This window comes from Dryobates pubescens, chromosome 1 (genome assembly GCF_014839835.1).
Source record: "Dryobates pubescens isolate bDryPub1 chromosome 1, bDryPub1.pri, whole genome shotgun sequence".
NCBI classification, from domain to species: domain Eukaryota; kingdom Metazoa; phylum Chordata; class Aves; order Piciformes; family Picidae; genus Dryobates; species Dryobates pubescens.
Window position 1 is genome coordinate 33,112,304 of NC_071612.1, and position 26,982 is coordinate 33,139,285.

The following is a 26,982-nucleotide window of genomic DNA, read 5'->3' on the forward strand; positions in this document are numbered from 1 at the left end:
ACATCCAATCCTAGCTCCCTCAGCCCTCTCCTTGTGCATCAGTGCCATAGGTCCCTAGAAAATTTGAAAGCCATTTGCATGACCCTCTCCAGCTTCTGAACATCCTCTTAAAGTGATGCAGCTGGTTTCACTCAGCACCATGGCTTCAGTCAAGAAATAGGGCTTCAGTTTTGGCGCTTGCAGCAATCCAGGGGACAGTGAAATGAATTAGTCTAAAATCAACAGGAGTCTCTGAGCAAAGCTGTTCTGTTCTGTGCAAACCAAAGGGGAAAAGAAAACTGCAAGGAAGTGAAAGATCCTTCTGAAAGCTTCTTTGTGTGGCTTGCCTGAAACCATGCAAGACTCTACATATGGCCACACACACTGACTTTTGGCCATATTTACATAGTTTGGGTCAACTTTGGCAAGGCAGTAAAAGAAACAATTGGCATGAGAGCTGATTTTGAACTCTTGAGATGTAGATTGATGTCTTAAATAGCAGCTATAGCCTCCTTGTTGGGGTCTGTAAGAAATTCAGCAAAGCAAAATATTCCTCTGAAGAAATTACACACCATGAGTTGACACAGCTTTGTGCATGGGAAGATTTCTTCCCTTTTCTATAGGCTCACAGGATGTTAGGGGTTGGAAGCAACCACTGGAGATCTCTGAGTCCAAGCCCCCTGCCAGAGCAGGATCACAGATCACATAGGAACACATCCAGATGGGTCTTGAAAGTCTCCAGAGAAGGAGATTCCACAACCTCTCTGGGCAGCCTGTTCCAGTGCTCTGTGACCCTCCCAGTGAAGAAGTTCCTCCTCATGTTGAGGTGGAACCTCCTGTGCTGCAATTCATATCTATTGCTCCTTGTCCTATCCCAGGGTGCAATGGAGCAGAGCCTGTCCCCTTCCTCTTGACCCCCAGCCCTCAGATATTTATAGACATTTATTAAATCCCCTCTCAGCCTTCTCTTCTCCAGACTGAACAGCCCCAGGGCTCTCAGCCTCTCCTCACAGGGCAGTGCTCCAGTCCCTCCATCATCCTTGTAGCCCTACAGAATGTGTTCACAGCAGAAACTGTGTGCTGCATCTCTGAGGGACCAAGTACAACCTGCTGCCTGCTGTGTTTCTGGAGCACAGGATGAGCCTGGTTGAAGCAAGTTCCCATTGCTCCACCTCCCTCATTTTCTCTGAGTGCTTTACAGTCCCTCCTTGTAATGGATGCTCCTGTCAGAATGGATGCTCCTGCCATAGCAGCCCCTCCCTGGAGGCTGAAAGCCTCAGACCTACAAGCTCAGACCAGCCCAAGTCCTTAGTATTCCTCTTAACGTTTTTAGCTTGTGTTCTCTCATTCTCTCGCAATTCCCACCCGGCTCTGGTCTCCACAGAAGTGCTAACCACTGTCTCAGAAGCCAGCCTTTTACATCCCCTTCCTCCAGGCTATTTCTAGCTGCAACAGATGAAAGGGGACAAGTGGTGGACCCTGCCTATCTGAAAAACATCTTCTCTCAACACCACCAAGGGGGGGAACACTCTCTAAATGTTTATAACAGGGAGGCATTCTAAAGACATAAATTAGGGCATACTGGTTCTGAGTGCATTACATCAAGCTCTGACCACCGAGGAAAAAAAGGCATAGCTGTAATTCTACTTTACTAAGCATATTACCTTGTGTTAGCAATTAGAACATTTCATCCAGGCTTAAGTATCTTGTAGGTTGTTGCCTTGGTTTAGATGTAGCTGTCTGCTTAGTGGGGATCCCCTCCCTCCAAGAGGGACATTGAGTTGGTGGAGTGTGTCCAGAGAAGGGCAACAAAGCTGGTGAGGGATCCAGAGAACAAGTCTTAGAAAGAACAGCTGAGGGAACTGAGAGGAGACCTCACTGGTCTCTACAGTGTACCTGAAAGGAGGTTGTAGTGGGCTGGGTGTTGGTCTCTTCTCCCTTGGATCAAGGGATAGAATGAGAGAAAATGGCCTGAAATTGTGCCAGGAGAAGTTTAGATTGAGTATTAGGAAACAGTTATTTGGTGAATAGGTGACCAAGCATTGGAATAGGTTGCCCAGGGAGATGGTGGAGTCACTGTCATGTTCAAAACCCACGGCAATTAGGAATGTGGTTCAATGGCCATGGTGGTGCTGGATCATAGAATCATAGAATTGTCAGGGTTGAAAGGGACCTCAAGGCTCATCCAGTTCCAAACCCCCTGCCATGGGCAGGGGCACCTCACACTACAGCAGGTTGCTCACAGCCACATCCAGCCTGGCTGCAAAAACCTCCAGGCATGAGGCTTCCACCACCTCCCTGGGCAACCTGTGCCAGTCTCTCACCACCCTCATGAGGAAGAACTTCTTCCTAACATCCAATCTCAATCTACCCATTTCTAGTTTTGTTCATTCCCCCCACTCCTATCACTCCCTGACACCCTAAAAAGTCCCTCCCCAGCTTTCTTGTAGCCCCTTTCAGATACTGGAAGGCCACAATTAGGTCTCCTGGGAGCCTTCTCTTCTCCAGACTGAACAGCCCCAACTTCCTCAGTCTGTCCTCATAGCAGAGCAGCTCCAGCCCTCTGCTCATCCTCGTGGCCCTTCTCTGGACACCTTCCAGCACCTCCAGATCCTTCCTGTAATAGAGGCTCCAGAACTGGACACAGAGCTCCAGGTGGGGTCTCACCAGAGCAGAGTAGAGGGGGAGAATCACCTCCCTTGACCTGCTGGCTCTGTTTCTCTTGCTGTAGCCCAGGCTCTGGTTGGCTTTCTGGGCTGCAAGTGCTCACTGCTGGCTCCTGTTGAGCTTCTCATCCACCAGCACCCCCAGGTCCTTTACTTCAGGGTTGCTCTCAAGCCAGTCCCTGCCCACTGCTTGGGCTTAGAGACACTGTCAAGCATTAGTAACAAGACGCAGGCTGTTCTTAACTGTTCAGTGGATTTCCAACAATAGGAATGTAAGAAAATGTTTTTACTTCTGTACATGTAGTTTTGGAGGCAAGGAACTGTAAAAACCGTGTGTCAATGTATGCACCACAGCAAGTGCCACCAGCAGGCTCCTGCTGTTCCCACATCCACTTCTGGTTCTTGACAGAAAATACAACATGAGGCTGCTAGCTGGCCTGGCTTTCCCCTAGCTATGACTCTGCCACATGTGGCTGGCACAGAACACTCAGCTGTGTATCTTTGGAATAAACAGGAGGTATTAGAGCCTCTTCACCTTCATAGCTGTGGCACTGAAACCTACTGGAAGGTCTAGGGATGCCTTTTCCTTTGTTTCAGAGGACCATCCAGGACTGAAATTGTAATAGAGAATGAGGAAATGCAGCATCAAAATTGGCTGAACCTGCACTCGGACTGGAAGAACAAAAATGCCTCCACCTTGCATGGACTTCTAGTCAATGGGTAAGTGACAGGTAAATGACATTTATCTCACTGCTGTGGGTAGTCACTTACCAATGGAGGCTGACACACTGCTGTTGGTAAGCTCTTTTCCCCCCCCCCACTAGGTATCTGTATATAGATCTCAGCACATACTCATGGGAGCCTGTAACAATTTCAGTGTCTAACCCAAATGCAGTCTCTTTTGAATCCACCTTGTGAATATTCAGGGGCCCATTCTGCTAGACTAACAGCATCTAAGTGACACAGAGGTGATGCCCTTAAAGCACTTGGACCAGACAGCTTCATTAAATCCCTGCTGACCAAGCTAAGTCCAGTAAGTACCACAGAGCAAACCCAGCAGCAACCTCTGCAGGCCACATAATTGGATTCATACATCTGGAGTGACCACAGCTGCTTCAGCAGAGGCTATATCCACTTACAGTAGGTTTCCTTAGCAGCTCCTTTGCCTTGATGTGGTGATCTAGTTTTAATTTGCTCAACTAGACAGGTAGTTGGTAATGAGAAGCCAGGATCTCATGGTTGAGACATTCAAAGTATGACTCTGAGGCTGCAAAGCCAATCAACTTAAACATTCAGGGCAAAACTTGGAGAGCTACCTAGTCCCCACCTGCAACTGCATCTGCAAGAAGCAGATTCATTGCTTCCTTGTTCTCTTCCTAATGCCTAGAAAACTAGAGAACATCCTCTACCACAGAAAGTCCTCCTGTTTCACCAGGAAAGATTGTCTTGGCTAAATGCAGAGGTGCAACATGTGTGATGGCACAGATCTAAGGAACAGACCTGCTCTTCATAGGATCACAGAATCAATAAGGTTGGAAAAGACCTCAGAGATCATCAAGTCCAACCTATCACCCAACACCTCATGACTAACTAGACCATGGCTCCATCCCTTTTTGAACACCTCCAGGGATGGTGACTCCACCACCTCCCTGGGCAGCACATTCCAATGGCCAATTACTCTTTCTGGGAAGAACTTTCTCCTCACTCCAGCCTTGTGCTTGGCTCCATCTTTTCCTGCAGTGAGACTTTCCTGTAATGGCAGAACACTAAAAAGATTGTCTGCAAGTGCCTACCTTGGTTTTGTGTTAGTTCTGTTCTACAGTAGCATTTCCCCCACTCATTTCAGTTCACTTTTCTTCCTTTATCTGGAAGCAAAGTCACTGCAGTATGCTGGCCTCATGCTTGAAAATTTGCTCTTTTTTTTTGTAATTCTTTCTCTAAATTAGTTCTGCATCTTGCCTCAGAAAGGTACATACCTGGTTGGAATGAAGAAAACCAGTGGTGCAAATAAAATGCAGGCAGCTAGCTGAGCAACAATGCTCACTGTTTCAACAAGGATTTGTCCCTGCCTGCTGCAGAGGGGGTTGGACTGGGTGACCTTTGGAGGTCCCTTCCAACACAGACCACTCTGTGATTCTATGATTTCACTTCCTTTTTTCCCCCCATAGAATTCATAGAATAGAACAGAATAGAATTAACCAGCTTGGAAAAGACCTTTGAGATCATCCAGTCCAACCTATCACCCAACACCATCTAATCAACTAAACCATGGCACTGAGTGCCTCATCCAGTCTCCTCCTAAACACCTCCAGTGATGGTGACTCCACCACCTCCCTGGGCAGCACATTCCAATGACCAATCTCTCTTTCTGGGAAGAATTTCTTCCTAACATCCAGCCTAAACCTCCCCTGGCACAGCTTGAGACTGTGTCCTCTAGGGACCTCAAGGACCATCTAGCTCAACCTTTGACAGAGAATAATTTCTTTCCTCCTCTCATCTGGACATTTTCAACAGAAATGATAATTTTGTGGTTGTTTTAATACTTACTTTTTGCAATCTTCCTGGGCTTTATTGGTTGGTATGGTTGGCTGGTTGGTTTGTCTGCTTTCCCTCCCTCCAAAACACCCCAAACCTTTAGGACATGAAAGATCATCTGCTATGGAAGATATTTCAAAGCAAACTCTGCCTTTCAGTTGTAAGGGAAGAGGAGAATGGCAAATCTCTGTGCTTCCAGGTGGCATAAATTAAGACTTGACAGACTGTCCATCCCAGCTGCCCTCAGAGCTGGAGCAGTGCCCAGGCAGAGAGGTAGTCTGCAAAATATGTAGCTCCCACTCCTGAAATGTATTGCAAAGCTGAACTAATATTTTGAATTCTCTCCAGGCACATGCTGGAACCCATGGATGATCTGGCACAAGAAGCTCTTCCTGCTTCTTTTTACAGTCAGGGGGCGATTTTTCAGCAGCTGGTTCTCAGCAAGGAGCACAATACCTGTGCTGATCTGCAGATCACCAGAAACTGCAACCATTAATGGAGGTTTTTGTTTCAATATCCAGGCAGATGTGTCGAAGCAGAAGCAAAGTGGCTCTCATTTGCACTAAAGAAGGTAAGAGAGAAATGCAGATAAAACAAAGATGTTTGGTTTTTTTTCAAGAGGAGTTAAATTACTTCTACAAATGCAGATGTTTAGTCTGGATTCATTCTGAAAGTTGTTTAGACTCCTCCAACATAGAATCATAGAATTGTTAAGGTTGGAAGGGACCTCAAGGATCAGCCAGTTCCAACCCCACTGCCATGGGCAGGGACACCTCACACTACAGCAGGTTGCTCACAGCCACATCCAGCCTGGCTGTAAATACCTCCAGGCATGAGGCTTCTACCACCTCCCTGGGCAACCTGTGCCAGTGTCTCACCACCCTCATGGGGAACAACTTCTTCCTAACATCCAATCTCAATCTACGCATTTCTAGTTTTGTTCCATTCCCTCCACTCCTATCACTGCCTCAAAAGTCCCTCCCCAGCTTTCTTGGAGCCCCCTTCAGATACCGGAAGGCCACTATTAGGTCTCCTTGGAGTCTTTTCTCCAGACTGAATAGCCCCAACTCTCTCAGTCTGTCTCCATAGCAAAGCAGCTCCAGCCCTCTGCTCATCCTCGTGGCCCTTCTCTGGACACCTTCCAGCACCTCCAGATCTTTCCTGTCCTAGGGGCTCCAGAACTGGACACAGTACTCCAGGTGGGGTCTCACCAGAGCAGAGGGGAAGAATCACCTCCCTTGACCTGCTGGCTCTGCTTCTCTTGCTGCAGCCCAGGATGTGATTGGCTTTCTGGGCTGCAAGTGCACACTGGTGGCTAACATCCAGTTTCTCACACTGGGCTGTTTATGGTTTGGGTTTGGGGTTTTTTACCCCTATTCTTTTCACTTTCATCAGCTTATATTTTTTTCTTTGACTACAAGGCTGTGTAGTTGCAGTAGCCTAGTCCTGCTCCCCCAACAGGAATTTTGTGAGCAGCCAGGTTCCAAAAATTAAGTCAATAAAGCTTCCAGTTGGAAATATCCTTTACTAGCAGAGTGGTGAGCAGGCTCTCTGCCTGGGACTTGCAGCTGCAAGCTATTTAGCTGTGAGGCTCAAGGGCACAGAAGATCCTGAAGGAGAAAGTTACAGACCAAGTCTGTAGGGACAGCAGACTGGGGAAGTTTAAGTGGTTTGAAAATGCAGAGGTTCTTCATCTTCCGTGAAGTCTAAAGGGGAGCTTTGCTGAAGAGCACTTGAGTGATGAATTAGCTTCACACAGGGAAAATCCATCACAAGCCTAAATTTGGGAAACTAATCAAAACATTTACTGCTCTTCAACAGGAAAAACAACTCAGAGGAGCCTGTCAAAGCTGTTTGCTTCTGACATATGGTGCTTTAAGCACACTTAAGCCTCCTTGCCCTGTGAAGTTAAGTGAACACAGTAAGAATTACAAGTTACAAATAACCACCACTCCAACTGATTCCTTCACTGCTGAATTCCCAGGGATGTCTGCAGTGGCAGAACATCTTCCCTTGGGAGTCTGGAAAAGAGAAGCCTTAGAGGGGATTTAATAAATGTCTATAAATTTCTGAGGGCTGGGGGTCAGGAGGGAGGGGACAGGCTCTGCTCACTTGATTCCTGGGATAGGACAAGAAGCAATGGATGTAAGCTGCAGCACAGGAGGTTCCACCTCAGCACAAGGAGGAACTTCTTTACTGTAAGGGTCACAGAGCACTGGAACAGGCTGCCCAGAGAGGTTGTGGAGTCTCCTTCTGTGGAGACTTTCAAGGCCTGTCTGGATGTGTCCCTGTGTGACCTCAGCTAGATTGTATGGTCCTGCTCTGGCACGGGGGTTGGACTGGATGATCTCTTTGGGTCCCTTCTAATCCCTGACATCCTGTGAGCCTGTGGGAGGCTGCCTGCAGAAACTGGTGGTGTGCTCTTGTTCTCTAAATCATACAAGGAATGAATAATAAGCCTTCCAGAATATACTGTGAAACCAAGGGCTAACTATTTCAGAAACAGTAACTGTCTGGCAGATGGGAATCTGGTATAATCTCCAGTGGAAGTGGCTTATTAAGTAGTGTGGATGCAGAATATCTTCAAAAATCTTCTCCCTCAGTAATTTACACAGACAAAGCAGGCATGGAGCCATGTAGCTGAGTAAACAGTTGGCCATTCAGGGTACACCTGGCTTAAGAAAAGCCTTAATGCCCTTGAGCAGATTTCCCAGAAGAAATTATTGCAGCTTCTGTGTTCTTCCAGATAGTGCAAAATAGCCCAAGTGCAGTGCTAGATGACAAGGACATAAAACCAGGAAACCTTCCCAAGGGCAGCTCATAGAATCATTTCACTTGGAAATAATCTCTAAGATCTTTCTCCTCCTTTCCTCCTCTATCTCCTCCTTTCCTCCTCTATCTCCTCCTTTCTTCCTCTATCTCCTCCTTTCTTCCTCTATCTCCTCCTTTCTTCCTCTATCTCCTATTATTATTATTTTAATCAACTTCACTTCATTATAATCCCAGAAATGTTTTGATTGGAAAAGATCTATAAGATCAATTCAGAGGAAGGGAGGAAGGGATGGTGGAAGGGAGGGAGGGGGGGATGAAGGATGGGAGGGAGGGAGGAAGGGAGAGAGGAAAGGAGGGAAGGAGGGTCAGGATCTCAAATTTAGGATCTCAGATTTAGCTGGGTTAAGATTTCAGGCTGAGCTGGCCAAAATTCATCTCAGAAGAGCAAAGTGGTTTGAAGCAAAGGAAGGATGGAAGTGGCTTGGTCTGTGCAGTGTTACTGCGTGGCTGCTGATTGCTGAATTTACTGCCTTGCTCAGTGACATTTCATGACTCTATTAGCATTGCTCTGTGGCCAGTTTGCTGGCAGCAGGTCTTGCATCTGGTGCCTCTGTGGCAACAACTAACTTCCCTTCTACATGTGTTCCTCACTAGACTGTGGCCGGCGCCCAGCTGCTCGCATGAACAAGAGGATCCTTGGCGGCAGGACAAGTCGCCCAGGCCGGTGGCCGTGGCAGTGCTCCCTGCAGAGTGAGCCAAGTGGACACATTTGTGGCTGTGTTTTGATTGCAAAGAGATGGGTCTTGACGGTAGCACACTGCTTTGAAGGGTGAGAGGGCTCAGTTTTACCATTCATCCAAGCTTGGCTACATGTGCATTGCCGAGTCCTCCCACTCTGTAATTATCACAGGGGTAGGTGATGAGCTCTGCAGAATGGCAAACCCCAGAGGCCTGCCTTTCAGAGACTTGGAAAGGAAAGAAACTGGGAGCTGGGAGTGCTTAGCCTGGAGAAGAGGAGACCTTACTGCCATCTACAACTCCCTGAAGGGAGGTTGCAGCCAGGTGGGGGTTGGTCTCTTCTCCCAGGCAACCAGCACCAGAACAAGAGGACACAGCCTCAAGCTGTGCCAGGGGAGGTTTAGGCTAGATGTTAGGAAGACGTTCTTCATAGAAAGAGAGATTGGCCATTGGAATGTGCTGCCCAGGGACGTGGTGGAGTCACCATCACTGGGGGTGTTTAGGAAGAGCCTGAATGAGGCACTTGTTGCCATGATTGAGTTGATGAGATGGTGTTGGGTGATAGGTTGGACTTGATGATCTCAAAGGTCTTTTCCAACCTGCTTAATTCTGTATTCCGTAAATGGTAATGCTGTTAGGAAGAAGTTCTTCCCCATGAGGGTGGTGAGAGACTGGCACAGGTTGCCCAGGGAGGTGGTGGCAGCCTCATGCTTGGAGGTTCTTAAGGCCAGGCTGGATGTGGCTGTGAGCAACCTGCTCTAGTGTGAGGTGTCCCTGCCCATGGCAGGGGGTTTGGAACTGGATGATCCTTGAGGTCCCTACAACCCTGAGAGTTCTGTGATCCTGTATAAACCAGCCTCAGGTTTTCACATGCTTTATTATTCACTGCTGGGCTCTCTGCTGAGGAAAGCTAAGTGAAGACGCTTTGAATTTCAGCAGAACATGGCAAAGCAAAGACCAAAACACTAATCCTACAGCTCTCATACAGCTGCCATAGATTAAAAAAAATCAGAGGCACCTCATTTTTTTTGGCACCAGCATAGAAATGATCCTGGGTAAAATGCTGTGGCCATTAGTAAGATTAGGAAAACCTGAGCATTACCTCACTCTGCAGCTGACATATTGGAGCCACTGCTTTACTTAATGACAAGCACTCCACTCCTTTCCTAGGACTGCAGTCATGACCAAGTCAGGCTTAACCACCGTTGTCTGAGGCCCTGTGGTGTCTGGAGTACAGAGGAATTGTTTCTCATTAGTGAAAGATAAGCCAAGAAGTAAAAATTCTCCAGCTTTTGTCAGATGCAGAAAGACTGCCACAGCATTCTGGAGCTGGCAGTTTCCCCCCTTTATTCAGGGCTATATAGTATCTGCGTGAGCTCAAATCATAGAATCATGGAATTGTTAGGGTTGGAAGGGACCTCAAGGATCATCCAGTTCCAGTCCCCCTGCAGTGGGCAGGGACACCTCACACTACAGCAGGTTGCTCACAGCCACATCCAGCCTGGCCAGGGTTCTTCCAGGGATGAGGCTTCCACCACCTCCCTGGGCAACCTGTGCCAGTGTCTGTCCATTGAGTCCAACTCTGCTGCCAAAAGGATCACATTGGGCAGACTGCACCGGAAGGCATCCAGGTGGGTTTGCAAAGCCTCCAGAGAAGGAGACTCCACAACCTCTCTGGGCAGCCTGCTCCAGGTCTCTGTCACCCTCATCATGCAGAAGTATCTCCTTGTGTTGAGGTGGGACCTCCTGTTTTCCATCTTGTACCTGTTGTTCCTTGTCCTTTCACTGTGCACCACTAAAGAGCCTGGTACCTTGGTCTTGACACCCACCCCTCAGATAATGACAGACATTGATCAGATTCCCTCTCAGCCTTTTCTTCTCCAGACTGAACAGCCCCAGGGCTCTCAGTCTGTCTTCACAGCAGAGATGCTCAAGTCCCCCAGTCATTCTCATAACTCTCCATTGGACTCTTTCCAGCAGGTCTCTGTCTCTTGAACTGGGGAGCCCAAAACTGGACACAGTATTCCAGGTATGGTCTCAACAGGGTGGAGAGGAAGCACCTCCCTAAACCTGCTGGCCACACTTTTCTTAGGGCACCCCAGGATACCACTGGCCCTCTTGGTCACAAGGGCACATTGTTGTCCCACAGAGAACTTGCTGTCCGCTAGGATTCCAATGATGCCCAAATATTTTTCCTTCCAGCATTGGTGTGTGTGATGCTCTGCAGAGTGCAACCTGTGAGAAGTCAGGGGGAAAACCTTCTCAGGTGATTTTAGCTTAGAAGTATGCTCCTGACTGAAATTTCTTCTCTCTTTCTTTCTCTCTTGATTTCTTGATCTCTCTTTTCCCCCTTTCCCTCTTTTCCCCCTTTCCCTCTTTTCCCCCTTTCCCTCTTTTCCCCCTTTCCCTCTTTTCCCCCTTTCCCTCTTTCCCCCTTTCCCTCTTTTCCCCCTTTCCCTCTTTTCCCCCTTTCCCTCTTTTCCCCCTTTCCCTCTTTTCCCCCTTTCCCTCTTTTCCCCCTTTCCCTCTTTTCCCCCTTTCCCTCTTTTCCCCCTTTCCCTCTTTTCCCCCTTTCCCTCTTCCTCCCTCCCTCCCTTCTTCTGTCTCTTCCTTTCCCTCTCTCTCTTCCTTTCCCTCTCTCTCTTCCTTTCCCTCTCTCTCTTCCTTTCCCTCTCTCTCTTCCTTTCCCTCTCTCTCTTCCTTTCCCTCTCTCTCTTCCTTTCCCTCTCTCTCTTCCTTTCCCTCTTTTGCCCTTCCTTTCCCTCTTTTGCCCTTCCTTTCCCTCTTTTGCCCTTCCTTTCCCTCTTTTGCCCTTCCTTTCCCTCTTTTGCCCTTCCTTTCCCTCTTTTGCTCTCCCTCTCCCTCTCTCTCCCCCTCCTCCCCTCCTCTCCCCCTCTCCCCCTCTCTTCCCCTCTCCCTCTCCCCCCCCCCCCTCCCCCCCTCCCCCTCTCCCCCCCCCCCCCCTCCCTCTCCCTCCCTCTCCCCCTCTCTCTCCCCCTCTCTCTCTCCCTCCCTCTCCCCCTCTCTCTCCCTCCCTCTCCCCCTCTCTCTCTCCCTCCCTCTCCCCCTCTCTCTCTCCCTCCCTCTCCCCCTCTCTCTCTCCCTCCCTCTCCCCCTCTCTCTCTCCCTCCCTCTCCCCCTCTCTCTCTCCCTCCCTCTCCCCCTCTCTCTCTCCCTCCCTCTCCCCCTCTCTCTCTCCCTCCCTCTCCCCCTCTCTCTCTCCCTCTCCCCCTCTCTCTCTCCCTCTCCCCCTCTCTCTCTCCCTCTCCCCCTCTCTCTCCCCCCTGTTGTTCCAAAGGAGAGAAAACGCCGCTGTTTGGAGAGTGGTGTTTGGGATTAGCAATCTGGATCACCCCTCAGGCTTCATGCAGACCCGCCTAGTGAAGACCATTATCCTCCACCCACGCTACAACAGAGCTGTAGTAGATTATGATATCAGCATTGTGGAGCTGGATGAGGACATCAACCAGACAAGCTACGTGAGACCTGTCTGCTTGCCCAGCAAGGACCAGCTGGTCCGGCCAGATACCTACTGCTACATCACAGGCTGGGGACACATGGGCAACAAAAGTAAGAGGAATTGGCACTGCAATGTGCTGCCCAGGGAGGTGGTGGAGTCACCAACCCTGGGTGTGTTTAAAGGTGGTTTGGATGTGGTGCTTGGGGCTATGGTTTAGGGGTGACCCTTGTAGAGTTCTGGGTTGGACTTGGTGATCCTGAGGGTCTTTCCCAACCTGAGTGTTCCTGTGATTCTGTGAAGGTTTCTAGGGCTCTAGGAAATACATTTTAACCTTCTACAGAGTAAATCAATCAAGTGACCGACTGCAAAGCTTTTCCCATTCATACTATTACTGGACCCTGTAGTCAGTAGTGGCCACACCTTAAGTCCTGTGTCCAGTTCAGATGCTGGAAGGTGTCCAGATATCCAGAGAAGGGCAACAAGGCTGGGGAGGTGTCTGGAGCACAGCCCTGTGAGGAGAGGCTGAGGGAACTGGGAGTGTTTATTAATAGACCTTATTGCTGTCTACAACTACCTGAAAGGAGGTTGAAGCCAGGTGGGGATTGGTCTCTTCTCCCAGGCAACCAGCACCAGAACAAGAGGACACAGTCTCAAGCTGTGCCAGGGGAGGTTTAGGCTGGAGTGAGGAGAAAGTTCTTCCCAGAAAGAGAGATTGTCCATTGGAATGTGCTGCCCAGGGAGGTGGTGGAGTCACCATCACTGGAGGTGTTTAAGAACAGCCTGGATGAGGCACTTAATGCCATGGTCTGGTTGATTAGATAGGGTTGGGTGATCAGTTGGACTTGATGATCTTGGAGGTCTCTTCCAACCTGGTTGATTTATTCTGTGACCTATAGCTACTCATGAAGGGGTCTAGCTGTGCCAAAGGGGCATTCTTCTCTTTGCTTTCACAGATCTCTGTGAAGTGATGGTTATAATCCATCCTCATGTAAACATTTCTCACACCTTAGAGAGCCATCAGAGCTCTGTGTGTGTTGGTGTTTACAGGTCAATGCTTACATCTGGTGTTTTGGTTTTGGTGGGTGTGTTTTTTAGTGCCTTTCAAGCTGCAAGAAGGAGAGGTTCGCATCATTTCCCTAGAGCAATGCCAGTCCTACTTTGACATGAAAACCATCACCAGCAGGATGCTGTGTGCTGGCTACGAGTCTGGCACCGTGGACTCTTGCATGGTAGGTCTCTCTGAGAAGAAAGTGACAGCCAGCCTTACTTGTAGAACTAAGTACTAGGATGGTCAGTAGGGGTAGCATATGTCAGCTACTAGAGGAATGACAAGTTAGTTCCATGCATGAACCCAACTTCTTTCTTCTTCTTCTTCATCTTCCGCTTTCTTCTTTCTTCTTCTTCAACCTTTTCTTTCTTCTTTCATCCTTTTTCTTCTTCCTTCTTTTCTTCCTTTTCTTTTCTCCCTCTTTCTTCTTCCTTCTCCCTCTTTCTCCCCCTTTCTCCTTTTCTCCCTCTTTGTTCTCCGTTTCTCCCCCTTTGTCTTTCTTCTTTCTCCCCCTTTCTCTTTATTCTTCTTTCTCCCCTGTTCCTCTTCTTTCTTCCCTGTTCCTCTTCTTTCTCCCCTGTTCCTCTTCTTTCTCCCCTGTTCCTCTTCTTTCTCCCTCTTTCTTCTTCTTTCTCCCCTTTTCTTCTATTATTGTTATTGCTATTGTAATCAACTTCATTTTATGAAAACCACAGAAATGTTTGGGCTGGAAAAGACCTTTAAGATCAATTGAGTCCAAATATTCTCCAACTCCACCAAGCCTGGTGCTAAACCAATGCCCCTCAGCACCACATCTCTGTGGCTTTTAAGCACCTCCAGGGATGGGGATTCAACCACTCCCTGGGGAGCCTATTCCAGTGTTTGAGAACCCTTTCAGTCAAGAAGTTTCTTCTAATAATGAAAAGCTGCTGGAAGAGTTTCAGGTTTCTGTGTAGTAGTTAACTGCTGGACTGTTGAGAGGGTTCTCAAACACTGCCCAGGGCAGTGCTGGAGTCACCATCCCTGGAGGTGTTTAAGCAGCGTGTGGACCTGGTGCTCAGGGACATGGTTTAGGATTGACCCTAAACTGGGTGGAGGGTTGGACTGGAGGAGCTTGGGGGTCTCTTCTGACCAGATGTTTTCTGTGATTTTGGTTTTTTGCTCTGCATGAGCCATTTGCAGGTCATTTATGGAGCAAATAAACATTTATCTGTGAGCTGCTGCGTGGCTCAGAGCAGCCAGGTTGTACAATTAAAGGCAAATGGCTGCAGGGACTGAGACAGCTTTAACCATCTGGCTGCTGGCCATGCACAGCCCCTGGAGCCTGTTTTTCTCTCTCATGTTTCAGGGTGACAGCGGAGGACCACTTGTGTGCGAGCAGCCTGCAGGGCGCTGGACTTTGTTTGGCTTGACATCTTGGGGCTCTGTCTGCTTCTCCAAGGTTTTGGGACCTGGAGTGTACAGCAATGTGTCACATTTTATTGAGTGGATTGAAAGACAAATATACATCCACACCTTTCTGCTCAACTAACTCCAGCTGGTGAGAACTGTGCTGACAGGCAACAGAAAAACACAACACAACAAAACCAAACCAGAAAGGAATCAACACTTCCAACCCTGAAGATTTTGCAGTCCAGAAACTCAATGGGGAAAAAAAAAAAAAACCAACAAAAAAGGAATTTCAAGCTCTTGTTGTGGAGCTCTGGAATCTGCAGTTGTATGTTAATGGTAAACCCTCCTGGTGGTGAATATAGTTTTGAGGTAGAATTAATAATCCTTTTGACTTTTCTGTTAAGTGTGCTGTGGTGTTATTCCAAACACAGCCCCCCCCCCAAAAACAAGCTTAAAAGGCAAGAACCAGACACTTTCAGCCTTTCAGCTCTTCAAATAAAGCAGTAGCACAGACTAGGAAACCCTTTGTTTTTAGATAGCCTGTTTGAATCCTATTCAATTAGCTGCCACGGACATTGGCACCCACTTTGTTGGCATGAAGAATGGCCTCATTCAGATGGCACTGACAGGACCTGGGCTCACAGCACCAGGCATGGCTGCACTGCTGGAGGGTGTGGGAGAGACTGATGGAGTTTGTAAATTAGAACAGAATGGAATAGAATTAACCAGGTTGAAAAAGACCTCAGAGATCATCAAGTCCAACCTATCACCCAACACCATCTAATCAACTAAACCATGGCACTAAGTGCCTCATCCAGTCTCTTCCTAAACACCTCCAGTGATAGTGACTCCACCACCTCCCTGGGCAGCACCTTCCAGTGGCCAATCTTTCTGGGAAGAATTTCTTCCTAATATCCAGCCTGAACCTCCCCTGGCACAACTTGAGACTGTGTCCTCTTGTTCTGGTGCTGGTTGCCTGGGAGAAGAGACCAACTCCCACCTGGCTACAACCTCCCTTCAGGGAGTTGTAGAGAGCAATAAGGTCAGCCCTGAGCCTCCTCTTGTCCAGGCTAAGCAACCCCAGCTCCCTCAGCCTCTCCTCATAGAGCTGTGCTCTAGACCCCTCCCCAGTTTTGTTGCCCTTCTTGTACCTCCACCTGGCACAGGGCACACCATGTGCAGGTCTCCAGAGGTCTGTAGCCATCTGCTGCTGCTGTGCCCAAGGCTTTCAGTCCCTCACGGTGGGTTGTAACCTGTGTGGGCATAACCCTGTACCAGCTTCACCCTACAAATTCTGTTCCCAGAGTCAACCTTGGGTATCTCTGTGGGGTGACAGAGGGACCAGACCCGTAACTACCACCTGAGCCCACAATCTAGTTGTTCTGCCTCTTTGGACCAGGTCTGGCTCTTCTACAGGTTGGACTTGATGATCTTTGAGGTCTTTTCCAACCTTATTGATTCTATGATACTTGATTTTCTGAAGCTTCCAGTGTCTTAGTGTCCTGGAAGCATCCATGTGTTGACAACACTCCACAGAGCAGCACATTTGTCTCTGCCCCACTGGCTTCCCCCTCCAGGTTCTGCAGTGTGCTCAGGATGCACTGACCATCTCCAGCCCTCTAAAATCCTAACAGGGTTGTCAGCGCCACTGCAGCAATCTCCCCTCCTGGAGTTAGCTGCTTCAAACACCTGGAGAGACAGGGGGAATGGGGATTTGAAGTGCAGAAGGTGCAGTGTGAGCAGTATCTCAGCAATGGTATTTTGGGGATATCTCCTCTAGGATCTTGCATTCCAACACACAGAATCATAGAATCCTATAATCAGTAAGGTTGGAAAAGACCTCAGAGATCATTCAAAGTTCTCCTTTTGCTTAGCAAGATTAAACAACTGGGAGAAAGTAATTTGAAGGGGAGGAGAAGACCTGGATTCCAGATTCTGGTCAATGAACCTGAGAACTATGTTAAGCACAGCCCAACAGCTTCATCAGCAAAGGCTCAAGAGTCCTGCTCAAGGGCTTGGCAGCCAGATGGTGGAGTGCTCTGGGCAGTAGGTAAGAGCCTTGACTCCAAGACAGCCTGGGTGAAAAAAAGTTATAATGAAGCTTGGCACCTCTTGAAGGTGCTGGAGGGGAGGTGTGGCTCACCCACTGTGCAGCAACAGCTTTTGGGAAGGCAGAGGAGGAGGAAACAGGAACCTGAGGAGTACAAGCTGGCTTTCCCAGGGCAGCAGTGAGCTTCTATACTCTCTATGCTCTCAGGACTGTGCCGGCTCCCCTGTGTATCCAGCCTAGGGCATGAGACTACCCTGCTACCTCTGGCATGCCCCTGTGACAGCATGGCAGGGCCTTGCAACACCATGGCTGCCACATGCATTAAAAGAGCTACCTAATAGGAGGTTTCAGGTACTGTTCATCATGTTACAACAAATCTGCATAGCCCTGACTCTTGCTTTAGTGAAGCTTTACCTCTTAGTTCCACATCTTTAACATGCCCAGCATTAGGCAGCACTCTAGGCAGCATTAATAATGAATACCCAATATTTATGTTCTGGGTGATGAAACTCTTTGAGTGATTACTGTGATCACTGTTTCATGCTCAGGAAGAAAACCCTTCCAGGCTTTGCTAGCTTTGGGGGGTTTTAATATATCTATTCAGGATTCTGGTTTTACTCTAGCATATAAATGAGAGAAAGATACATGAGAGCTATACATGAGAGCGAGCTATAGATGTGACCAGGTTGTCCCAGTGCAAAGAGGTAAAAGACAAAGCCTCACCTTGAGACAGGGATGTGCCTGGTGCCAGGGAGGGCTCTTTTCCAGGAGCACAGAGGTGAGATGAACAGCCCAGCCTGGCATCTCTCCACCAGATGAAGGGGTTAGCAGCTCTGAGTTCTCCAAAGCACTGGAGTGCACATAATCCTTTCCTGTAGATCTTAGCACTGCCAACAGGTAATTAATTACACATCTTCTTGAACTGGGCTTGGCCTGCCAGTTTCCAAGCAGTGCCTCCCAGGAAATGAGGAAGGGCCCTGCTTAAACATATGGTCCTCATCTATAGGATCAGTCTGAAGGAGCTACAGGCTGAGCCCCATCCCCAACCAGCCTCAGGAAGGAGCAGCTGGGTCTTTCCCTCCCCCCCAGCCCTGCCTGACACAACATTCCATGTAAAGAGGAACTTTGTAATTTTATAGATGTATTTTTATACTGCTTTTTTTTCCAAAGGTGTGCCCATGAAACAGGGAAGCATCCTGCTCCTCACCCTCAGCAAGCCTCTCCCTGGGTGCTGACACACCAGCTCAGAGCACCACCAGGCTCTTTCTCTTACAAGTGTAGCTTCACTGTAAGGTAACCGTGGTTGGGTTTGCTTCCATCCCAGCTGGAGCTCCAACTGGAGGCCATGGCACACAGCCAAGCAGATGTGTTTCTTTCTAGCTGTACTAATAAAAACATTTTTCCAAGTAATTCCTCTGTTGAAATGTGTTTCAGAGAGACAACCTCCATGGCAGAGTCTAGATGTGAAGCTGGAACTTTGGCAGTAATGCCTAAACCTGGACTTTAAATGGCAGCTTTAGGCCCACAGCTAGCTGGTGTTAAAGCAGGCTACACCACTTCTGGAGGTCCTGGCACTACCATCATTGTGCAACTTTTGGTTGTGTGCTTCCAACACAGAGTCATAGAATCAATAAGGTTGGAAAAGACCTCAGAGATCATCAAGTCCAACCTATTACCTAATACCTAACATCTCATGACAACTAAACCATGGCTCCAAGTGCCACATCCAATCCGCTTCTGAACACCTCTGCTGTTTGCCCACCAAAAAACCCACACCAATGCCCTTCCACCCCCCAAAAAATACCCCAACCAACCCAAAAAACAGGGGAGGGAGAAGGTGGGGGGGGAGCGGGGAGGGATAAAGATTGGGTTTACACAGTGGATAATTTTATCACTTAAGACTGCTTGTCAAAGTCCTCTAAAAGAACACAACCTGGAGTGAACAATGTTAAGCTACAGTGCTTCAACCATCAGTGCAACACCCCCCAAGAGAACAAGAAAATATTTGTGTTATCCTGCACCACTCCAGGTGGGACAAAAGTACTCAGCACAGAGGAACTTCTAAAAGGACCTGGAATACCAAGACAACTTCTAGAGCATCCTTCATCCAGAGCATCCTTCATCCAGTTTAAGAAGCCCTCCTGAAAGCCTGGCTGCAGCAAGCAGTGAGCAGTGGGGTGCCTGGGCTTGTCAAAAGCCCCACAAAAGCAAAATCAGTGCCCCAAAGGCATCATGCAGCTAGCCCCAAGGCTAACTAACAGCTAACTGCCACCCTTCCAGACAAAGGGCTTTGGAAGGTCTTGCTCTGAATGCTTACAGCTCTTTGTCTGACAGATGGGTGACCTCCTGAGGCCAGGTGATCAGCAGCCTGCCAAACCCACTGCCAGCTTCTGCTCCTGCAGCACAGTCACCAAGAGGGCAGGTCACAGCCCAGTGCTGGCCCCTAAACTCCTTTTGACAGTGAGAGGCAGGGGAGAGAGCTCAGCCCTGCACTCCCTCAGGTCACTGCAGGGCTATATAGAATTAACCAGGTTGGAAAAGATCTTTGAGGTCATTGAGCCCAACCTATCACCCAACACCATCTAATCAACTAAACCATGGCACCAAGCACCCCATCCAGTCTCTTCCTAAACACCTCCAGTGATGGTGACTCCACCATCTCCCTGGGCAGCACATTCCAAGCCCAGAGCTCCTCCTCCATGAGAGCTCAACACAGCTCAGTCACAGAGGCACAGCCTTGCAGAAGCACAGAACAGCCCAAGCTGCTCTCTGTGGGCACAAGGGAAGAGCAGCCATAGCTTTATGGTGCAGCAGAAACACTCAGGTTCGACAACAGAAATAAAACCAATATTTGACTTCTAGGGCAGGATAGCACAGTTCTGCCCTACTGCTCTGGAGCTCTTTACAACAGGGTAACACCTGCTAGGAATGACAAGGGTAGAGCTGAGCCTGCCTTGGGGCTGTGGAGTAGGTGATTTCACTGAGTCCCAGCAAGCCTTGCCCTGTACTGCTCTGCCCTTGTAGTGTCTCAGCTCCCTGCACTACCTGCTGGCCACTCTGCAGCTTCTCATAGAATCATAGAATCAACAAGGTTGGAAAAGACCTCAGAGATCATCAAGTCCAACCTGTCACCTGACACCTCATGACAGCTAAACCATGGCACCAAGTGCCACATCCAATCCCCTCTTGAACACCTCCAGGGATGGTGACTCCACCACCTCCCTGGGCAGCACATTCCAATGGCCAATAACTTGGATCCTCTTCTTCTCGGACTCCTTGCAGTTGCCATGGCTTGTGGAGAAAGCTCCTGTGTCTCACTTGGGACACCTGGAGCCCACTCTTGGCACAGACAGCTGAAAATCATCAGTGCAACCCAACATGCTTGGCAAGAGCCCTTCCAGTTTGGATGTCTGCCAGCACTTCAAAGCTCCCCACTGACCCTACCAAAAATATTTTGTCATGTGCTGAATGAAATTAAACAAAATATTTGCAGAATTGGTTGTCATCTCTGGCTCCCTCCTCTGTTTTTCTGCTACAGGCTAAACAAAAAAGGAGCTGGAAGGTGGCCAGAGGAGGGCCATGAGGATGAGCAGAGGGCTGGAGCTGCTCTCCTGTGCAGACAGACTGAAGGAGTTGGGGCTGTTCAGTCTGGAGAAGAGAAGGCTCTGAGGTGACCTAATTGTGGCCTTCCAGTGTCTAAAAGGGGCTACAAGAAAGCTGGGGGTGTCAGGGAGTGATAGGACTGGAGGGAATGGATCCAAACTAAAGGAGGACAGACTGAGATTAGACATCAAGAAGCTCTTCCTCATGAGGGTGGTGAGAGACTGGCACAGGTTGCCCAGGGAGGTGGTGGCAGCCTCATGCCTGGAGGTTTTTGCAGCCAGGCTGGATGTGGCTGTGAGCAACCTGCTGTAGTGTGAGGTGTCCCTATCCATGGCAGGGGGGTTGGAACTGGATGATCCTTGAGGTCCCTTCCAACCCTGACAATTCTCTTCACTAACACCAGGGCTAAAGTCAGCCCCAGCTCCATTCTACCTTTCCAAAACCAGAGCCACTCTTAAAACTTCTGCTAACATGTGGTGCCCTGCATTGGATTGAACTCAGCCTGCCCTCAGTATCTGCCCTGCTAGCAGCATCTCAGACCTCACAGCATTTGTTTACATTCTTGCAGAGATCTTAAAAGCAGTATGTGCAATATGTAAGATTGATCATTGGCATGAGAAAAACCCCTCATGGTTCAGTTACAAAGCAGAGCCCTTGCCCCCCAGAAATATAAACACACAAAATCCTGGCAGCCTGAAAGCAGGAAGCTGTACAAAGAAACAGAACCAAGCCCCAGGCTCAAACCTGATAATTCCTTAGCAGCTGTTTATTTCAGGTGCTGCTGGATGCAAACCCCTTCCTAAGATCCTCTACAAATTGGCCATGTGACTTTTGGGAGAGGGAAGTAAAAAGGAGGCATTATTTAAGACAGGTTGGCATTCAGAAGCAGCCACCTGCATCTCAGGCAGCTTGTGTGCAGAGGCAGGGCAGGTGAAGAACAGAGCTCAAATTTAGCAGTGGGGTAAAGCTTCTTTTGAGTGGCTTTTAGAGACACTTAAGCTGTTGATTATGAAAGTGCTGGAGGAAAGTAAAACCACCTGAGAGTGAAGAACCACAGAATCATTCAGGTTGGAAAGACCCTCAGGATCACCAAGTCCAACCCAGAACCCTACTCTACAAGGCTCACCCCTAAACCATAGCCCCAAGCATCACATCCAGACTACCTTTAAACACATCCAGGCTTGGGGACTCAACCACCCAGGGCAGCACATTCCAATCCCTGACCACTCTTGCTGGGAAAAAAATGTTTCCTACTGTGCAGTTGTAGCTTGAGGCCATTCCCTCTTGATCTATCTCTAATTACCTGTGAGAAGAGACCAGCAGCAGCCCCTCCACATCCTCCTTCCAGGCAGTTATAGAGAGCAATGAGGTCTTCCCTCAGCCTCCTCTTTCCCACACTAACCATCCCCAGCTCCTTCAGTTGCTCTTCATCAGATTTATTCTCCAGGCCCTTCACAGCTTTGTTGCCAAGAAGAGGAGCAATGCCATCAGCTAGCAGCTGGTAGTCAGAAGACCTGAGGACAGGCTGGAGCTACTCCCTGCCACTGGCAGAGTTTTGCAGTGCAGCAATGAGGTAGAAGTTTAGGGGGAAAAGTCAGGCAGCCAACAGCTGAGTTGGGTGAGGGGGAAAATAAGTCCAGTCAGTGGCAAGAGACGTGAAACAGCAGATGGAGAGAGAGAAAAAGGAAGGATCTAGGAAGGCTCACAGGATGTTAGGGGTTGGAAGGGACCTGTGGTCATCCAGTCCAACCCCCCCTGCCAGAGCAGGACCATAGAATCCAGCAGAGGTCACACAGGAACACATCCAGAGGGGTCTATCAAGCACATCCAGTTGGGTCTGTCATGGACCATCATGGAAAACAAAAAGCTGTCCTAGGATTGTCTCTTTTTGTGGCAGAGGAAAGTGAGTGAGCCCTGGGCTACAGATGTCTCATCTGGGCCACTCTTCCTGTTCAGCCAGCATGGAGCTGGCCCTTGCCATAGCCTGGTGAGCAGAGTGGACCACAGTGGTTCAGATAATTGCTGCATACACTTTGCAACAGCCTTCAGCAAGCCACCCAGGAACTCTTCATCCCAGTGCTTCTGCTTGCAAGTGCTGAATCTCAGAGGAAGTCAGGATTGTAGGGCAGCAGTGCAAGGCTTAGCTGAACTGGATCCTGCAAAGCCACACTCAGGCAGTGTCCTGTCCATAGCACCAGGAGGTATTAAGCAATGCTGCACACAATCAGCAGTGTGCAGAGGCTGCTCTGTGGAAAAAAGAATACATAAAGCCCAACCCAGCTGTTTAGACCTTGAGCAATTCAAACAAACAAACAGAAAAGCTTTCAAAGAAATGTGTGCATCACCTCATCCTGGCTGAACAAAGCCACACTGGAGCCTAAAGCAGCAGGTAATACTCTTGGGGTTTAAAGAGCTAGCCATCCAGCTTTGTGAAACACATGAGGAGCATCTTCCTCACACAAACCAGAGTCCAAACCTGCCTGGTGTGCTAGAGAAACAGCACTGCTGCTCTCTGCAGAAGCACACACAGAGGCTTTGGCACATGATTGATTGCCACCAAAGGTGTCTGCATTGGTCTCCTGTAGGAATTCAGAGCTGTGAGCTCTCCAGAGGTCAGGCCAGTGGTGTCCCCAGACTCATCCTGAAGGTTTGGTAAGGAGCTGTCCTCTAGAACAGGCCTGAAAAGGTGGTTCAGATGTTGGCAAAATGCTGGCAGTGCTTTCTTCCTCTGATACAACACCTGGGGCAGAGCTGGAGGACCTAGAAGTAGCCTGGAACTCCACTCTACAGTTTCCAGTCCAATCACCTCTCCACTTCTTACTGGCTGCCCTTCTCTCCTGGGGGCTCAGGCTGTCAAAGTGCTTGGCTCTCAACACTGCAGATGGAAACAATGTTCCTTGGAGAACTCTCAGCAAATACCTACAAAATAAACACAGCTTCAAACAAGCTGCTCAGGGGTAGGCTCAAAACTGTTTCCAGCAACACTAAAGGACACCAAACAAGGAGGGAGGGAGGGAGAGAGGGAGGGAGGGAGGGAGAGAGGGAGGGAGGGAGGGAGAGAGGGAGGGAGGGAGGGAGAGAGGGAGGGAGGAATGATGGGAGGAAAGATGGGAGGAAAGATGGGAGGAAAGATGGGAGGAAAGATGGGAGGAAAGATGGGAGGAAAGATGGGAGGAAAGAAAGATGTGAGGGAAGGAGAGAGGAGGGGAGAGGGGAGGGGGGAGGGGGGAGGGGAGGGGGGAGGGGGAGGGAGACCTAGCATCACTGACTCAAAGCAAGCTGACTTTGCTAAGAGCCCTCTGCAGTGATAAAGCAGCAACACACCTGGGTAGCAGAGCAACACAAGTAGTCAGGAGGCAAACCAAGTAGAATATTGGATCTGCCATCTGCTTTTCCATGACCCAGTAAGGATTTGGTGGTGAGCTGTGGGTGTTGCAGACTGTCCCAAAACCCAGAGTGAAGACAAAGTAAAGCAGGATGCTGCCAAGTGTCGCTGCTGCGTGGATCCAAGTCTGCAGGGCAGAAAAGGAAAGAACTCAGACTGCAGCTGTAAAGGGAAAGACCTGGAACACCTGCATGTGTGTAGACATAGAAACATAGAATTGTCAGGATTGGAAAGGACCTCGAGGATCAGCCAGTTCCAACCCCCCTGCCATGGGCAGGGGCACCTCACACTACAGCAGGTTGCTAACAGCCACATCCAGCCTGGCTGCAAAAACCTCCAGGCATGAGGCTTGCACCACCTCCCTGGGCAACCTGTGCCAGTCTCTCACCACCCTCATGGGGAAGAACTTCTTCCTAACATCCAATCTCAGTCTACCCACTTCTGGTTTTGTTCCATTCCCCCCAGTCCTATCACTACCTAACACCCTAAAAAGTCCCTCCCCAGCTTCCCTGTAGGACATTTAGGTTGGTCATGAAGAACAATTTCTGCCCCTTGAGGGTTGCCCAGGCCTGGCCCACCCTGCCCAGAGCAGTGGTGGAGTCCCCATGCCTGGAGAGGTTTCAAAGCCATGGAGATCACAGTACCACAGTACATTAGAAGTTGGAAGGAACCTCCAGAGATCATCCAGTCTAACCTCCCTGTCAAAGCAGTATCACCTAGGGCAGTCTGCACAGGAATGCATCCAGGTGGGGTTGGAAAGTCTCCAGAGACGGAGACTCCACAACCTCTCTGGGCAGCCTGCTCCAGGGCTCTGGCACCCTCACTGTAAAGAAGTTTCTTCTCATGTTGAGCTGAAATCCTCTATGTTCAAGCTTGTACCTGTTGTTTCTTGTCTTATTACTGTGCACCACTGAAAAGAGCTTGGCCCCCTTCCCTTGACACCCACCCCTCAGATATTGATACACATTGATCAGATCTCCTCTCAATCTTCTCCAGACTAAACAGCCCCAGGGCTCTCAGTCTGTCTCCATAGGGGAGATGGTCAAGTTCCCTGATCATTCTTGTGGCTCTCTGTTGGACTCTCTCCAGCAGCTCTCTGTCCCTCTTGAACTGGGGACCCCAAAACTGGACACAGTATTCCAGCAGTGGTCTCAGCAGGGCAGAGCAGAGGGGTGGTGGGGGTGGAAATAAAGTACTCACCAGAGACTTGCACTCAATGAGAAGATGAAACAGTATTGTGAAGAGTGCTGCTGTGTTTATAGGGTTTCCAAAGGACAAAATGTCTATGTCTGAGCCATAGTAAGTCTGCAAAGGAGGACAGTGGTCAGCTTAACACCTTCTTTACACACAGCCCCAACACACAAACTGTCATGAGGAGACCTTCCATACCATTCCTGTTTGCATGCACACAGTTGAGCTCAGTCCCACCCACAACCCTGCAAGCACACATGTATGGGTGAGAAAGTAAAACCAAAACCACACAATGCATTTCCTTCTCTAATTTGATCTGGGGTTACAGCATGTCAGAAGGCAGCAATGTAGCTCACAGCCAGCACTTACAAAGCAAGGCACAAAAAAGCAAACCAGGCTTTGGTAGAAAGCATCCAGCAAGGTTATCCAGAAAGCTGAAGGCAAGTAAGCCTGGAAGAGAAAAAAAACAAAAAACAAACATAAGATAATGGCACTGAAACAAACTGAAGATATTAACTCTGATCTTAGCTTGCTTCTGCCAAGACAGCCCTACCAGAGCCTGACCTAATGAAGGGAGAGGGCCAGAGGACAGTGAAGTAGCCCGGAAGCTAACATTGCTGAATGCCATGGCTCCTTTTCTTCTGTGTCCACCTCCTCTGTGTGGACCAGACTCCTCTGTGAGAATAGGATAGGATAGGATAGGATAGGATAGGATAGGATAGGATAGGATAGGATAGGATAGGATAGGATAGGATAGGACAGAACAGACACTTATTAGATCCCCTCTCAGTCTTCTCCTCTTCAGACTAAGCACCTCTCTCTGGGCAGCCTGCTCCAGTGCTCTGTCACCACCACCACACAGAAGTGTCTCCTCATGTTGAGGTGGAACCTTCTGTGTTCCAGCTTGTACCCACTGTTCCTTGTCCTATCACTGGGAACCACCAAAAGGAGCCTGGCACCTCCATCTTGACACTCACCCCTCAGATATTGATAGATATTGATCAGATCCTCTCTCAGCCTTCTCTTCTCCAGACTAAACAGCCCCAGGGCTCTCAGCCTTCTTTTCTAATGGAGAAAGTGATTTTAAACTTCATGTTTGTCTGACCAATGTCTATCAATAGCTGAGGGCTGGGTGTCAAGGGGAGGGGGCCAAGCTCTTTTCAGTGGTGCACAGCAACAAGACAAGGAACAACAGGTTCAAGCTTGGACATAGAAGATTTCAGCTCAACGTGAGAAGAAACTTCTTTACAGTGAGGGTGCCAGAGCCCTGGAGCAGGCTGCCCAGAGAGGTTGTGAAGTCTCCTTCTCTGGAGACTTTCCAACCCCACCTGGATGCATTCCTGTGCAGACTACCCTGGGTGACACTGCTTCGACAGGGAGGTTAGACTGGATGATCTCTGGAGGTCACTTCCAACCTCTAACGTACTGTGGTACTGTGACCATTTCAGTTTGCTTCAGGCCAAGCACTCTTTAACCTACCCCAGATTTCTGGCTGATCATGTACAGCTGTGGGAGCTGCAGGAGTATCTCTGCAGGCACATCTTTGTCCAAGACACCATAAAGGATGGGTGGCACTGATGTAAAAAGGAGATTGAAAAGAATCAAGATCCAGTAGTCAGTCATTGATGTGCCTGAAAACCCACAGAAGAACTGGTACCAGAAGAGGAGGTTCACATAAGCCTGCAAAGTGAAAGGTGACATGATGAGATCAGAGTCATAGAATCAGTAAGGTTGGAAAAGACCCCAAAGATCATCAAGTCCAATCTATCACTCAACACCTCATGACTAACTAAACCATGGCTCCAAGTGCCACATCCAATCCCCTCTTGAACACCTCCAGGGATGGTAACTCCACCACCTCCCTGGGCAGCACATTCCAATGGCCAATTACTCTTTCTGGGAAGAACTTTCTCCTCACCTCCAGCCTAAACTTCTCCTGGCACAGCTTAAGACTGTGTCCTCTTGTTCTGGTGCTTGGTGCCTAGGTGAAGAGACCAACCCCCATGTGGCTGCAACCTTCCTTCAGGGAGTTGTAGACAGCAAGAAGGTCTCCCCTGAGCCTCCTCTTCTCCAGGCTAAGCAACCCCAGCTTCCTCAGCCTCTCCTCACAGGGCTGTGCTCCAGACCCCTCCCCAGCCTCGTTGCCCATCTTTGGACATGCTCAATGTCTCAATGTCCTTCTTA

At 49.0% G+C, this 26,982-nt stretch overlaps 2 protein-coding genes across 2 annotated transcripts in view; one reads left to right on the forward strand and one right to left on the reverse strand.

Annotated features, from left to right (window-relative positions):
- CORIN (corin, serine peptidase) overlaps positions 1-14,830 on the forward strand; it is a 124,134-nt gene extending 109,304 nt beyond the window's left edge. Inside the window, exons 17-22 of the mRNA XM_054163615.1 lie at positions 3,243-3,365; positions 5,702-5,751; positions 8,607-8,781; positions 11,989-12,260; positions 13,246-13,379; positions 14,526-14,830. Coding sequence (XP_054019590.1) covers positions 3,243-3,365; positions 5,702-5,751; positions 8,607-8,781; positions 11,989-12,260; positions 13,246-13,379; positions 14,526-14,708 — 937 coding nt within the window. The 3' untranslated portion in view covers positions 14,709-14,830. The remainder of the gene's footprint in view (positions 1-3,242; positions 3,366-5,701; positions 5,752-8,606; positions 8,782-11,988; positions 12,261-13,245; positions 13,380-14,525) is intronic.
- A 7,703-nt stretch (positions 14,831-22,533) lies between these two features.
- The window catches only part of ATP10D (ATPase phospholipid transporting 10D (putative)), a 45,416-nt gene continuing 40,967 nt past the window's right edge, over positions 22,534-26,982 (reverse strand). The window contains exons 19-23 of the mRNA XM_054163627.1: positions 26,278-26,478; positions 25,168-25,248; positions 24,808-24,912; positions 23,547-23,734; positions 22,534-23,141 (exon numbers count right to left, since the gene is read on the reverse strand). Coding sequence (XP_054019602.1) covers positions 22,859-23,141; positions 23,547-23,734; positions 24,808-24,912; positions 25,168-25,248; positions 26,278-26,478 — 858 coding nt within the window. The 3' untranslated portion in view covers positions 22,534-22,858. The remainder of the gene's footprint in view (positions 23,142-23,546; positions 23,735-24,807; positions 24,913-25,167; positions 25,249-26,277; positions 26,479-26,982) is intronic.